The sequence below is a fragment of the Littorina saxatilis genome, linkage group LG8 (assembly GCF_037325665.1).
Source record: "Littorina saxatilis isolate snail1 linkage group LG8, US_GU_Lsax_2.0, whole genome shotgun sequence".
NCBI classification, from domain to species: Eukaryota; Metazoa; Mollusca; class Gastropoda; order Littorinimorpha; family Littorinidae; genus Littorina; species Littorina saxatilis.
Genome location: NC_090252.1, coordinates 10,110,705 through 10,126,681, shown reverse-complemented (window position 1 = coordinate 10,126,681; position 15,977 = coordinate 10,110,705). Strand labels below are relative to the sequence as shown.

The window sequence follows — 15,977 nt, the reverse complement described above, 5'->3', positions numbered from 1 at the left end:
ATATTCTAATGACGTATCACTAGTGGACGTGTAAGCTAGTGGTTTAGACCTATGAATTGTTAGAAGGACAAAAGGGCGAACATCAAACACGTTATCCTTTACTGCGCTCGTCTCAGTTTTGTAATGCCAATTATAAGTACAAGTATCAACATTTACAGGTCAGTACCACCCCCCTCCCCATCTCTTTACTGATTTCGTTGATTTTTATTAACATTGTGCAGGTGCTTCTCAAAATGCGTCCAACATGCAGTCAGAGTCTACGGGAGAAACCTACTATCTTCATGCAATCAGTCCACCTGTAGAACAAAGAGGTTCACAGCCAACACGAGTCTCTGTGCAAACACAAACACTGCGCGCACACGCAGGCGAGGATGAGTACGGGTACACAATAACAGACGGTCCGCACCCTGAAACTGTAAGCAGACGCATTTCCACTAAAAACACCGGTGCCTCCTCTCACATGTCAATAACAGATGAACGCGGGTACAAGAACGACGATGATGGCTACGTTCTTGTGGACCCTGATGATACGAAAGCAGATGGTGGTAGGCCACACGGTGCAAACAGTCACTGTGGCATAGCGCGTCCACAAAAACAACATTCTCCGAAGTACGATGACGACGGTTATATGCTCCCGGATTCTACTGGGACTTCTGAGATCCATTGCGGCACCAACGGACCTGAATATCAAAACTAGTAGTTGGTTTATTTGATTCCGTGTATGTGTGTGTGTGTGTGTGTGTGTGTGTGTGTGTGTGTGTGTGTATGTGTGTGTGTGTGTGTGTGTGTGTGTGTGTGTGTGTGTGTGTGAGTGTAGGTGTATGTTGTGTGTGAGTGTGTCTGTTTCTGTGTGTGTGTGTTGGTGTGTGTGTGTATGTGTGTGTGTGTGTATGTGTGGGTGTGTGTTTGTGTGTGTGTGTGTATATATATATATGTGTGTGTGTGTGTATGTGTGTGTGTGTGTGTGTGTGTGTGTGTGTGTGTGTTTGTTTGTTGGGGTGCTACATTCAAAGTAGAAAGTCTTTTTGTGCGAAAACGATTAAAAAAATGTAAACAAAAGATGTATTCTTATTTTCTGTTTGCTTGCTTATCTCTTTTGATTCGTTTTGATTTGATTTGATGTGATGTTTGTTTTGTTGTTTTCTTTTTTCCCCACGCATTATTGCTTCAAAAAGGAGTGAGTGGTTTTCAAACTACCGGTCCGTGTGTCTTGGGAATAACATAAACTACCAAAAGCAATCATGCAGCATTGTATATACATATGTTTTGTTAAGAAAACACATTGTAAATAGATATCAGTTGATAGATCTGACCCAATAATGATATATTATTCGTCGTTAAAATGTTGCAGATGTGTGTTGACCAAAACCATTGTTTGTTGACACAATGTATATAATACAAAAGATGAAATACAAACAGCATGAATGTTTAGGAGTTGAACTGCATTGTCATTTTTGTGTATACACAAACAAATGTAAAACCTCTCATTGCTATTAAGCATTGTCATTTTGATGGTTGTTCTACGTTTGTTTTGGTCAGAATAGCATGCAGCAGCGTTACAAATGTCCATAAAATACACTTACAAGGAAATGTTCCTACTTTTTGCGAAGGAAATTCAGGCCCCATGTGTATTCAACTGGTGTCTAGGTCAATACGCTCATGATCCACTCGTGATTTTGAATGAAACATTTCCTGTGCCAAGCGATTGTAATAGCAACAACACACGCTTTGTGTACGCGTAGGAATTGAGGCAAGCAGCCAAACGAAACACAATGGACAGGCAGAACAATCAGAAAGAGAGAGATCGAGAGAGAAGGAAAGAGAAGGAAACAGAGAGAGTGACCCACTCCCACACAAAAATTAACAACATGTATTGTTTGACATGTGGACTGTTTGGTATCCCTTGAAAGAGAAGATAACCAGCGTTCATATGGTCTTTACTACAAGTGTCTATTGATTAGCATTGATGAGATATAGCGATGTAAAGCGTGCTAAAACTCCAGTGGCCATTTTGAGAAAGGCAGGTAACAGGAGTAAATTTGCAAAACATCCCTAGCAACTGGATTTTTAGTTTAACTTCTACAGCTGAAAGTGACTGATAATGATTAGATGTAAACTTGTTTTCAATATGCATTACAACAAATGAAAACGAAATTTAAGCACAAAAAGCTAAGAAAGAAACAATTATTTGGTGGTTAAACGGAGCTTGTTTCACGTCTGCAGTGCAATAAAACCTCATTGTTATCATATTTGCAAAGCGAATCTGAATTTGATATTTACAGAATAGATAAAACACATTTGGTAGAGTGCAGAAATGCAAAAAATCTCAAAATCCAAAATGTTGGCCATGGCTCAGGTTTATTGCTGTTACGTTACATTCCAACGTGTAAAACGGACCTGTTCAGGTTCAGCACTCTTTGAGAATGCCCTTAAACATGCACTTACACAAATGCACATTGGTGAGTTCTCAATCATGTGTAGATTACTAACTTTACCTCTGGTTATTATTGATCAGTGTTGCAGTCAGTTTCGAAAGGGTTTGACTTCCCAGTAGGCTGTCTGTGAAGAGTTCTTTCTAGATCTATTTCTACCCCCCCACACACACACACACCTATTCCCTTTTATCTAGTGTGCTCGCTGCTTACAGATTCCACGTTGGAATGTAAGCGACAGAGTCATGCAGAGTAAAGGATGACCTCCCTTGCTCATTAGTGTAAACGTCAGACAGAGACAGATACTGGCAAACAAATGTGAATGCTTCTTTTATAAAAAAAAAAAATAGATAGCTTATGTCATTTTTGCCTTTCTTTGCTTGAAAGTTTTGTTTCGTAAAATGTGTGTAATTACCCATGACGCACCCTTTCGTGTATATAGAACCTTTCGGATTCAAGGGGCATCTTTTGCATTGTTTGATTGCGATCTTTTGTCTGGTGTGCATGTATATGTGTACACTTGTGAATTGAAATGCTTGTGGTCTTTTGAAGCATGACATTATGTTAATACTGTCTTGTACATATATTTAAAGCATATATATAACGCCGTGAATAACTGTAACGTTTTTTCCCATGGTTTTGTTTTCATTGTTGTGTGATATATTTGTACATCCACACATATGTTTGAGCAACTTATGGTACAGAAATTATATCTATTCAAAATCATGAAGGCTTTAATGTCCAATCACATATCTTTACACTGTACATCTTATGACTGGTTGTAATAATTCAAGGTGATTTCTTGTAAAACTTTAATTATTAACGTACACAACACCAACATACCACAATACTTATCAATGGAATACATTTGTTTCACTATATTGCGTGTAAACATCATTACTTATTTTTGGAAACTTTTCTTTGAATGTAACTTTGTCTTTTGCTGACCGCAGACTTACGTGAACACAACAGCCTCTGGAACCTAATGATTGTTCACACCATTACATCTGTGAATAAACTGTCTTGCTTGCAATCGTGTTTAATGTTTATAAGGTCAATGATTTTTCAATCACGCATTCAAACACACAACACACACACACACACACACACACACACACACACACACACAAACACACACACATACACACACACATACATACACACACACAAACACACACACACATACACACACACACACACGCGCGCGCACACACACACACACACTCACACACACACACACACACACACACACACACACACACACACACACACACACACACAGATGGACTGACTATTGGTGAGATGGACAATTTGATTTTCAAATAAATGGGTTTACATATATAACGTCTGCCATCAATTTTAAAAGTAAATGTAAAAGACGAGGTGCATATCGTTTGATATATCAACTCATTGAAGTCTAATGAAAACAGATTATTTTATAACATCTCACACTAGAACAAATAAACAAAGCATGGAAACGCAATGAGATTGCATCGTATTAACATTCTGAAACTTAAACATGCAACATTGTGGGACAGCGGCTAAAAGCGCAACAAGTTAAACTAAAATAGTATGCTGTTGCTTGGAGTTCATTCGTAAAGGGAATTAACTCGTCAATACAATATTTATATTGTCAAATACGAGTTGTCTACCCCTCTTTGTGTCTCCGGGTTAATAGACAATGATCGTATCATTTCCCTGAGCCCCCTCAAGTAAGCCCTACACTATCAACGTTGTGTAAATGAGAGTAATCTTCCATTAGCATGAATCATAGTAGTGAAACAAAAGTCAATTATGTCCTTGTTTTCTAAACAAAACTGTCACACTAGGGCTGCGTCCTCGCGGCTTTCCCGCGGAGTCGAAGAAAAATAAAGAACGCCGTTCTACGGCGTTCCTAACTCGCGCATATCAGAACGCCGAGCGACGGCGCGTACTTTGTGTATGCTCAAATTGTAGGAGACCCTACTGCGCGCACTTTGGCATTCTTTTTTTTATTTTATTTTTTTTTGGGGGGGACGCCGCGTGAACGCGGTGGCGACGCCAGCCCTAGTGCGACTGGGGTTTAAAGTGTATACCTGTGTACGTCAACAATCAGTAAACTGAGGGCAACAACGTTTTCATTCAAAAGAAGCAACCATAGCAGCAGAGAACGCACACACACGCATACACATATTTGGATGTAAAATATTAATGAAACAACATATTTGAAGTTTTCTTAAACGTCAACAACGACATCTGAAGAAATACGCATTGGTATAATACAACCTTATGCAGCAGCATCGTGATCACAGAAACACAACAGACAGGTACAACTTGCAGGTGTGCATATTTGCGTGCCTGAATTCCGTGCATGCGTATAATTAGTGCGTGATTGCGTGCGTTTACAAGTGTGTACGTAGACGCATGAATTTTCTGGGAAACGTTTAGTAAAATATGCATAGTGACACGAAATATATATTTTTAAATAAAGAACAAACGAAGCCAACTTTTGCTCACGTGCCTAGGCTTTGTTTGTCTTGTGATGTTCACAAAACACAATCAGTTAAAGGAAGTATTTGTGAATCGACAGTCATGCGCAACACTTTGGTGGGCACGTGCTGCAAGACACTTCTCATTGCTTCCGTTTATCGTATTGTTTTGCTGTTACATTGTTAAGCGTTTCTTTGTTGATAGAATAAACAAGTCGCGTAAGGCGAAAATACAATATTTAGTCAAGTAGCTGTCGAACTCACAGAATGAAACTGAACGCAACGCAACGCAGCAAGACCGTATACTCGTAGCATCGTCACTCCACCGCCCGTGGCAAAGGCAGTGCCCGTGGAATTGACAAGAAGAGCGGGGTATTCGTTGCGCTGAGAAGGATAGCACGCTTTTCTGTACCTCTCTTCGTTTTAACTTTCTGAGCGTGTTTTTAATCCAAACATATCATATCTATATATTTTTGGAATCAGGAACCGACAAGGAATAAGATGAAAGTGTTTTTAAATTGATTTCGAAAAAAAAATTGTGATAATAATTTTTATATATTTAATTTTCAGAGCTTGTTTTTAATCCGAATATAACATATTTATATGTTTTTGGAATCAGCAAATGATGGAGAATAAGATAAACGTAAATTTGGATCGTTTTATAAATTTTTATTTTTTTTTACAATTTTAAGATTTTTAATGACCAAAGTCATTAATTAATTTTTAAGCCACCAAGCTGAAATGCAATACCGAACCCCGGGCTTCGTCGAAGATTACTTGACCAAAATTTCAACCAATTTGGTTGAAAAATGAGGGCGTGACAGTGCCGCCTCAACTTTCACGAAAAGCCGGATATGACGTCATCAAAGACATTTATCAAAAAAATGAAAAAAACGTTCGGGGATTTCATACCCAGGAACTCTCATGTCAAATGTCATAAAGATCGGTCCAGTAGTTTAGTCTGAATCGCTCTACACACACACACACGCACACACACACACACACACACACACACACACACACACACACACACACGCACGCACATACACCACGACCCTCGTTTCGATTCCCCCTCGATGTTAAAATATTTAGTCAAAACTTGACTAAATATAAAAACGCTCGCGCTTGACCCGAGTACTCTTCGGACATTCACACACACACACACACACACACACACACACACACACACACACACACACACACACACACACACACACACACACACACACACACTCTCTCTCTCTCTCCCTCACTCCCTCCCTCTCTCTCTTTCTTTCTTACACACACACACACACACACACACACACACACACACGAGTACAGACTCATGCACACACACACACGAGTACAGACTCATGCACACACACACACACACACACACACACACACACACACACACACACACACACAAACACTAATACTAACACATGTGCACAAAATGAATCGAACCCGGATCACTTTGGCCATAGACTCTCTCGTGCTCTCTGTCTCTCTTTCACCGAGACCAAACCCTGCATTGTAATTTCTTTGCCGAGACCATTTCCCCACCCGTTGTCTGGCTTGCACTGAAATCATGCTTTTCTCGTCACTGCGTGACGTGTTCGCCGCCCAAGTCTTCCCTTTAGTTCAGGCTGTTCGCAAAGCGACCAGCCTCCCACCGCAAAAACTCCCACCGTTAAGAGTGGCTTTTGTGATTTATTTCGCATTTAGGTCCCAGGTAACATTATGAAGTTTTAATACGATCAATCGGACCTATTATCAAGTTAGTGTATCAACTTTTGAAAGAACTGCGCCCAGTAGTTTCCCAGCAATAAGCCGTTAAGTCGAGACAGACACACACACACACAATTAAAGTCTGTTGGACCCTAGTACTGCGTACTCGGGGATAAAGGCAATGAACATAGGTGGTACATGGTAAGGAAGTATTGTTAGGGCGGAAGATGAAAGGGAGCTGTCACAATGGATGCGCGTGCTTTTAACAAAATGATGTGAAAGAACAATGTGTTGTGCTCTTGTTTGTGAGGGCGGGTTGTTTCACTCCTCCTTCCATACGAGAATCTGAGGTCATTTTGTGTTGTGCGTTCTGCATACAAGAACTATTTTATGCCTCCCCTTCGTCGGTGTTGTGTCTTGATTGAAGTTGTTTCATTTTGTTCTGGCGTTTGAACATGTACACAATCCCACTCCTGTGTTTTGCTGCTGCTGCATTCGTTGCACCTGAAGTAGTCCACAGCGAAGACGCATGTAAGTACAAGGCTGCTTTAGTATATGAGTATGTCCAAACTGATCTGAAACAGTTGTAATCTATAAATATGAGGTGTATTTTTGGTTATACAGAAAGTTAGTGTTTGCAAACAATTGGGCCGCAAACACTGCACCGAATCTGTACCGAATTATGTACAGGAAAGGCAGCATGTACGCCGTACCCACACTCCACGCTTGCTTATCGTGCAGATACCAGCCAGGGGTTGTCTCCCAGCTACCACAAGCGGAGCAACCTTTTTTGCAAAACGTAGAGAGGAAAAAACCCGCATATTTGCACATACTGTTATCCGATCTCCAGCAGATTTACAGATAAACTACATTGCCTAGTTAAAGGACAGCTCATCCTCCCAGTGGAATGTCCATTTATTATGTTCTGCGCCAAAAAAAACGTAAAAAGGTTTTTGCATGTCCCCGATATTTCGCAAACACGGGTTCACGGAATTCGAGGCACATATGTTTCCGCCGCCCCGCTTCTCGACATTCGCGTCATATGATGGCTGTTGTAGTTTTACTTAAAACTAACAACAGTGTAGGTCATGTTTCAGGCCGACCTCGCTGTACAGAACAGTGTAGGTCATGTTTCAGGCTGACCTCGCTGTACAGAACAGTGTAGGTCATGTTTCAGGCTGACCTCGCTGTACAGAACAGTGTAGGTCATGTTTCAGGCTGACCTCGCTGTACAAAACAGTGTAGGTCATGTTTCAGGCCGACCTCGCTGTACAGAACAGTGTAGGTCGGTGTTCAGGCCAACTTCGCTGTACATAATTCGATACACAATTCGCAACCCATTTGTTTTCAACACTAAACTTTAGCTTCAGTGCAAATGACCGTTCTAGAACATTACGTTCAAGTGAGCATACAACTTTAATGGTCACAGAAACATTATCGCAAGATTTCCCTGTGTCGTGTCTGTAGTTGGTCAAGGAACAATTGAGATAGCGTTTACAATGTGAATCAAAAGTACGCTCCCCCCCTCTCTCTCTCTCTCTCTCTCTCTCTCTCTCTCTCTCTCTCTCTCTCTCGCTCTCGCTCTCGCTCTCTCTCTATCTCGCTCTCGCTCTCGCTCTCTCTCTCTCTCTTCTCTCTCTCTCTCTCTCTTAAACTCTCTCTCTCTCTGTACCTCTCTCTCTCTCTTTATTTCTCTCTTTCTCTCTCTCTCGCTCTCTCTCTCCCTCTCTCTCTTTATTGTTTGTCTGTCTCTCTCTTTCTCTCTCTTTCGCTCTCTCTCTCTCTCTTTCTCTCTCGCCCTCTCTCTCTCTCTCTCTCCCTCTATATTTCTCTCTCCTTCTCTCTCTCCTTCTCGCTCTATCTCCCTTTCTCTCTCTCAGTCTCTCTCTCTCTCTCTCTCTCTCTCTCTCTCTCTCTCTCTCTCTCTCTCTCTCTCTCTCTCTCTCTGTATTATAGTAAGGACTAGCTGTAAGAAAGGACCATATGGACCTAATGCACAAGGTAATAAAGTTTTCGAGTTCGAGTTCGAGTTCAAGTTCTCTCTCTCTCTCTCTCTCTCTCTCTCTCTCTCTCTCTCTCTCTCTCTCTCTCTCTCCCTCTCTCTCTCTCTCTCTCTCTCTCTCTCTCTCTCTCTCTCTCTCTCTCTCTCTCTCTCTCCCTCTCTCAGTCTCTCTCCCATTCACTTCACTCGCTGCTAATGTGTTTACCGCTTTACGTCAAAAACAGTTTACTATCATCTAAAACTGTATGATTATATTCAAAAGAGACCATTTATTTTATCTGGAAGGTGCAACAATCACGGCAAACATCAGCACAGCCCCTTTCCAGGAAGGTTACAACGCAACACTGACCTTCACCATCAGCAACAATTGCACAGGGAGTGACACGTGGGTAAAGACAGTCAAAGGGTTCGCAGAGACTGATGCGTCAGTTGCCACGCCCATGTGTCAAATATTATTCAACAACACTGTACAGTTTTTTGCATCGGGTTGCACGTACGACCTCATAACGCACAGCGGGACTATAACGAAACACATTGATGGCTACCAAGATGAGAACTGGACACTCTTCGTAATGTTGAAAAATGGGAACATATTTAACACAACAGTTGAAGTCAGCGCAAACTGTAAGTAGCTCTGTTTCTCTTCTGAACTATCTGTACGTATATCAGAAATACTCTGTTTAGAAATAGACACACACACAGACAGGCACAGACAGACACAGACACACACACACACACACACACACACACACACACACGCACACACACACACACACACACACACACACACACGTACACGTACACATATACACAAACAAGCCACATTGTTTTAAGAACAATACGCTACTTCCACAAACAGTTGCGGAAAGAAAACAGATGGGAACAAGAGACATCTCTCTGTCTGTGTATCTGTCAATGTATCTCCTTTTCATTTTGCCTGTATGCATGACTGTGTTTATATGTGCTTGGTATTTCAAGCTTTTGTTTCCGTATGTCTTTTGTTGGCTGTTTTCGGAATAGTTTATCTCGAAGAAAAGCGAAAGAAAACGATGGCATTGTTGGCCACCAACAAAAAACATATTTTTGAGAGTAATCTTCATGAACAAAGTGCATCGCTGAACACTAAAACGCTTACTTTTACAATATAAGACACTAAATGGTGAGCTCACAGCGCAACATTTTTGTTCATTGAGGGTGTCTTATTTTCGCAGATTACCACTACACTATGGTACATTTTGCTGTAGAATTGGAACATGATTATAATCATGCATTGCACATGCTTATATGTAACCGTGCAAACAGGAGTTGTTCCAGACACATAATTTGACATAAATAAATGTACAGAAGACTAACACGTGACAGATCTGATTATCTGCTCATAAGCTCCTGTTTTTGACGTGGACATACTTAATAAGTATGGTGATTTTGTTCTTCTTCTGAAAGGTGCATCTTTCACGACAAACACCAGCACCGTCCCGTACCTTGGCTTTTACAACGCAATACTGACTTTCACCATCATCAACCAGTGTACAGGCAAGGCGAGCTGGGTAAAGAGAGTCACAGTGTTTACAGGGTTCTCCAAACCGAGCTGTCAAATAGCATTCTTCAATTCAACGACACTTCCGGTTGAAAGGGGTTGTACGTACGACCCCGACACGAGCACGGGGATTTTTTCGAAAAACATTGGAGGCTCGGAGGGTGAAGTGTGGAAAGTGTTTGGAGTACTGGCACACGGTCATACCTTCACAACATATGTAAACATTACCCTAAGTCGTAAGTAGCTCTCTCTCTCTCTCTCTCTCTCTCTCTCTCTCTCTCTCTCTTTCTCTATCTTTCTCTCTCTCTATATATCTCTCTCTCTTTCTCTCTCTCTCCCACACTCTCTCTCTCTCTCTCTCTCTCTCTCTCTCTCTCTCTCTCTCTCTCTCTCTCTCTCTCTCTCTCTCTCTCTCTCTCTAGCTCTCTCTGAATCTATCTCTCTCTCTCTCTCTCTCTCTTTTTCTATCTGTCTGACTGTCTGTCTCTCATTGTCGTACACACACACACACGACACACACACACACACACACACACACACACACACACACACACACACACACACACATACTGTCGCTGCCTCTCACAAGACGTAAGACGGATGTATGATTGTAAAACTTCGTTCTTCAATTCATACAGGGTCGTAAAAGACTGCAATAAATCAGAGGAACAGTCATGATTAAAATCATAAAAACAAGTGCTAAAAGGTGATGTACAGTTATAATAGCATTTATCACCTTTTCCTTATGCTTTACTTTATTACATAAGTTGTTTAAAGGCATATGTACGCGCTCCCGTGTTTACAAAGTGTAGTTTGCCCATAATCGATGTCAAACGCACCATAAGACCATATAATGACGATATGTCACCATGCGCGGACCATAATACATGCATTACAGCTTGTTCTAGCCTCTGAAAAAGTGAGGATGTCAACAAAGCCGCGGTGTTAGCTCCCTTGGATCAACGTTACATGTGTTGCCAAATCTATAAACAGGACGATCCAGATCAAAATGAAAATTAACATATCTCAACATTGAAGGGGTCCTAGACCACAATATTTTGCAGGGAACTTAATTTAGCATGTCTCCAGCTGTTGGTAAAGCAATTAGCGTGTATAGTCATCGAGTACATATGCCTTTAACATTGCATTTATGAAATTATCATTATGAAGTTGAATACAATGACAATGCTCAATCTGATCACAATTTGTTTTTCGTTTACAACAATTGCACATTTCGCCATAGGTTGTCATACACACTTTCTTACAAGCACAATATTTACAATGCATATGTACATACCTCGTCTTCTCCTAGTAATGACAGCGCATAACAACAAAGCATGGGGATTGCCCACACAGGTTCCTGAAGAACACAACATATATGCTTATAACTATACATCAACGAATAACATCTAAGTTAAACAAACAAATGATGCGAGAACACACTGGGGCGAGGCAACGATTCAACATTAAAATTACGTATGAACCCAAGACACCTCAAGGTCAAGACCAAAAATAGTTCTAGTTCTACCACGCACATTTCCGCAGCAGAAATTACAACTCCATTATCAGTCATTTTTACCTCAATAGTAGGTTTTCCGAATAAAAACGCTTTGGTCCATTAAACATAATCATATTACGTTGCGAGAACAAGCAATAGAAAACTTTTCATACCTCTCAAGTCCGAGACAATGCCAAAAAACTACCCGACATGTCTGTCTACACTGCGAGTCAAAAATAATGTCAAGTGACGTTCTAGAACATCTCCGAATCTCGCGCGAACTCGTGCATAAATACGTAAAACCTATATACCTTGGAAAAGCGCGTAAAAAGGCACAGGCGCCCGACCGATAAAACAACAAGTATTGCGGCAGCAACACATACATGCACACACACACACACACACATGTGCTCGCTTGCATACATCACCCGCTCTGCGTTCATAAATCAACCGCATATGTCTGATCAGTCGCAGTTTTCTTATTTCTTCAGATTCACGAGATTCAACCAGTCCAATCCCTGTGTTAATCATCGCAGCCTCTGTTGGCACAATAATCATCTTGAGCATCATCATTGTTGTGTGCGGGGTACGGAAAATTGGACGTAAGGAATCCATTTTTGTTTCATTGTCCAAAGCTCAGTCAATGTGAACTTGCGTGCATGAATGCGTACAGACAGACAGACAGACAGACAGACAGACAGACAAACAGAAAGACAGACAGACAGACAGACAGACAGACAGACAGACAGACAGACAGACAGACAGACAGACACACAGTACAATGTGATCGAAGACCGGCATGCAATCCTACCTACTAATGCTTGCCAAATCAATTACTCTAATCTGCTTACTTCTCGACGAAACAAGACATAGCTATATACAATGTATGTCTCCGAACTGAGACTGTGTCTGTTGAATGTTACTGTTTTGCGAAGTCTAATGTTGCCGTTGTTCAGTCGCCAGATGGCAGATTGTATATATACATATGCGCACTAACACGTGCAGAAGAAACTTCGTCTACTCTCGTCAGAAAACAGCTGCCTCAAAGCAACAACTTTAATTTTAAACGCTATCGTGCTTTCAGCAAAGCGAAAGGGTTGGATACTTTAACGAGAACAAGTATAATACGCCGAGTCGAAGAATGTCGTTATGTTGTTCTGCCGCCAGAGGGCAGATAAGTGTATACACTCTTCAAAAAAAGTTAAGGATCGATTGAAAAAACGAATCTAATTATAAAAAAATTAGACATCGACATAATAATTAAAAGATTAATGTGTTTGAATTAACAAATGAACAATGAGTCTTGACCTAGAATTTTGTTTGGCAGGCAGAGTTATTTCCCTTTGTGGGACTTCTCAAAAGCTTCTGCATTTTGGAAGAAAAAGGATGTTTTTTATAGACCCATGAAATTTGCGGAACGCATGCCAGGACAAAAGGTTGTGATGCACGTGCTACAACAGGGTCCTGGCTATGAACATCGCTCACCAGCTTGTGTTTAAAGGTTGACACGCTGACACAATTATGCACAGTAGCAACATGCACCCACGAAGAGAACTGAGCGATTTGGATAGAGGAAGGGCAATAGGATGGCTACAAGACGGTGTTGCTGCCAGGCAAGGGGCCCAGAGGCTTGTAGTGGCTCCCTCTGTCATCATCAGACTAAAACAGAGATTCCACGCAACTAGAAGAGTGCAGAAGCGACAACGTTCTGGTCGGCCTAGAGTCACCACACAAAGAGAGGATCGCTTCATTCAGAGGCAGGCCATGCAACAAAGAATGGCTACGGCAAACAACATTAGGCAACGCCTACAAGCTACCACCAACACTGTTGTTAGTAGTCAGACGATCTGAAACCGCTTTTCACAACTTTGGCTTGCGTGCTAGACGTCCAGTACGAGGAACAACCCTGACTGCTAATCACCGAGCAGCTCGCCGAGCCTGGTGCACTCAACATGTGAGGTGACAACGTCAGCAGTAGGTTCAGGTGTTGTTTACAGATGAGTTCCGCTTTTGCTTGGAACCTGCTGATGGTCGCATCCGAGTGTGGAGGCGTCGCGGAGAGCGCTTCGCAGAAGGCGCTGTTCTGGAACGACAGCGTTTTGGCGGAGGCTCTGTGATGGTCTGGGGAGGGATCAGCACACATCTAAGGACACCTCTGTACCATGTAGTAGGCAACTTGACCGGTGTCCGCTACCAGAATGAGATCCTGCAACCCCTGGTCGTTCCAGCCCTCCAAGCGATCGGCCCTCGTGCAATTCTTCAGGATGACAACGCACCTCCCCATCGCTCTGCAGCTGTAAACACCTTCATCCAGCAGGCCAGGGTCAACAGGATGCTGTGGCCAGCCAACAGCCCGGACCTGAACCCCATAGAGCACATGTGGGACGAGCTTTGTCGTCGGGTACAGCAACATCACCCTCCTCCTGCCAATCTGGGTCAACTGCTGCAATGGCTCCAGCAGGAGTGGAATGGAGTTCCCAGAGCATTCATATGCAACCTGATCCACTCCATGCGCCAACGATGTGTTGAATGCCTGCCACACAACGGAGGGCACACGCGTTATTGACACTGATTCACATTGTCGCTGCCGCGTTCGATCTTTGCTAAATTGTTTGTCATTACTCCTTGGTTGTTCAATTATATATTTTTTTTAAAAATGAAAGAATTCGGTCTTGTCTGTTTTGTGTGGCGTGCTTGTAAAAAAGTGATCCTTGACTTTTATTGAAGAGTGTATTATGTGCCCACTGGCACGTGCGAAGAAATTTCGTCGGATATTTTGACGAGAACAAGTATAATACCCTGAGTCATCCAACCCTGTCGCTACGCTGAAAACACGATAGCTGTTAATGTCCGTCAACATTTACAGATCAGTAGCCCGCTATTTCTTTATTTTTTCATCGATGCGTATTTTGTTTTCTCAATATTTGGCAGGTGCTACTCAAGATGCGTCCAACGTGCAGTCAGAGTCTACGGGAGACTCATACTATCTGCATGCAATCAGCCCACCTGCGGAACAAAGACGTTCGCAGCCAGCCAAAACCTCCGTAGAAACACAAACACTGCGCAGACACACAGGCGAGGATGAGTACGGGTACACACTGCCAGACGGTCTACAGTCCATTGCAAGCAGGCAAGTTGTCACGAAATCACCATGTCAGGTCACTGGTGCTTCAACCAGCATGTCAAACACAGATGTACGCGTCTACAGGCAGGACGATGATGGCTATGTTCTTGCAGATTCTGATGATACGAAAGAAGATGATGAAAGGCGGTATGAAAACAGTGCTCGTGACAGTGTACGTCCACACAAATCACATACAAACAAGTTCGGTGACGAAGGTTATATGCTACCGGGTTCTACTGGGCCTTGGGAGGGGCATTTCGGCACCAGCGAAGCTGAATATCAAAACTAGTGATTGGCTTTTTTGAATATGTGTGTGTGTGTTTGTGTGTGTGTGTGTGTGTGTGTGCGTGTGTGTGTGTGCGTGTGTGTGTGTGCGTGTGTGTGCTTGCGTGCGTGTATGTGCGAGTGTTTGTGCTTGCGTGCGTGCGTTTGTGTGTGGTGTGCTTGCAATGACTACATAGCATTACAAACTCCTTCTTTGTTGTAAACAACAGTAAAAAAAATGCATTTTATTATTACATTTGTTTATAATGTGACGTATTGCGTAATTGTTTTGATTCGATTTAATTTGATTTTATGAGAGGGTGTTTTTTGTGTGTTTTTCCCATGCATTACTGCTTCAAAAAAGAGAGAGTGGTTTGCAAATAGCTGGTCCTTTCTTCCTGGTAATTACAAATTATACTTTGGGATAAAACAACAGTGAATATATATCATTTGAGAGATATAACACATTAGTGTCCTTTTATTCGTCGTTAAAATGTTGCAGATGGGTGTTGACCAAACACACTGTTTGTTGGCACAATGTATAAAACATAAATCAAAAATTTTGGAATACAGACATCATAATTGTTCAGAAGTTGAACTGCATCAGAATTTCCTTCATACACACAAATTATTGCCAGTAAACATTGTTATTTTGATGGTTGTACATGTACTACTTAGCATGCAGCGGCTTTACATATTTCCATTGAATACAGACAAGGACATGTTTCTACTTTTTGCGAGAGGAAATTCGGACCCTAGATTTATTCCGTTAGCATCAAGGTCAATACTCTCATTATCTGCTTGTGATTTGTAATAAGACATTTCCGGTGCCAAGCAATTGTAATTGTAACAAAACACCGTCATGTGTACGCGTACATAAATATGCGAGCGGCCAAACGAAACACAATGGACAGGCAACACAATCTGAAAGAGTATAGA

The 15,977-nt window shown here is 41.9% G+C and overlaps 2 protein-coding genes across 2 annotated transcripts in view; both read left to right on the top strand.

Moving 5' to 3' along the window:
• Nucleotides 1-6,932: 6,932 nt before the first annotated feature.
• Nucleotides 6,933-15,977, top strand: part of LOC138972746 (uncharacterized) — a 28,293-nt gene continuing 19,248 nt past the window's right edge. Inside the window, exons 1-2 of the mRNA XM_070345414.1 lie at nt 6,933-7,144; nt 8,901-9,239. Coding sequence (XP_070201515.1) covers nt 7,069-7,144; nt 8,901-9,239 — 415 coding nt within the window. The 5' untranslated portion in view covers nt 6,933-7,068. The remainder of the gene's footprint in view (nt 7,145-8,900; nt 9,240-15,977) is intronic.
• LOC138973942 (uncharacterized) lies at nt 9,665-15,451 on the top strand. The gene is made up of 4 exons (XM_070346645.1): nt 9,665-9,704; nt 10,059-10,388; nt 12,142-12,252; nt 14,582-15,451. The coding sequence occupies exons 1-4, from the start codon at nt 9,665-9,667 to the stop codon at nt 15,061-15,063; spliced, it is 963 nt and encodes a 320-aa protein (XP_070202746.1). The 3' UTR covers nt 15,064-15,451.

Excerpts from the sequence above, each read along its gene's own strand:
- LOC138973942 (XM_070346645.1), top strand. The coding sequence starts at position 9,665 with ATGGCATTGTTGGCCACCAACAAAAAACATATTTTTGAGA. Across the intron at positions 10,389-12,141 it reads TGTAAACATTACCCTAAGTC|ATTCACGAGATTCAACCAGT; the intron begins GTAAGTAGCTCT and ends TTATTTCTTCAG. Across the intron at positions 12,253-14,581 it reads CGGGGTACGGAAAATTGGAC|GTGCTACTCAAGATGCGTCC; the intron begins GTAAGGAATCCA and ends AATATTTGGCAG.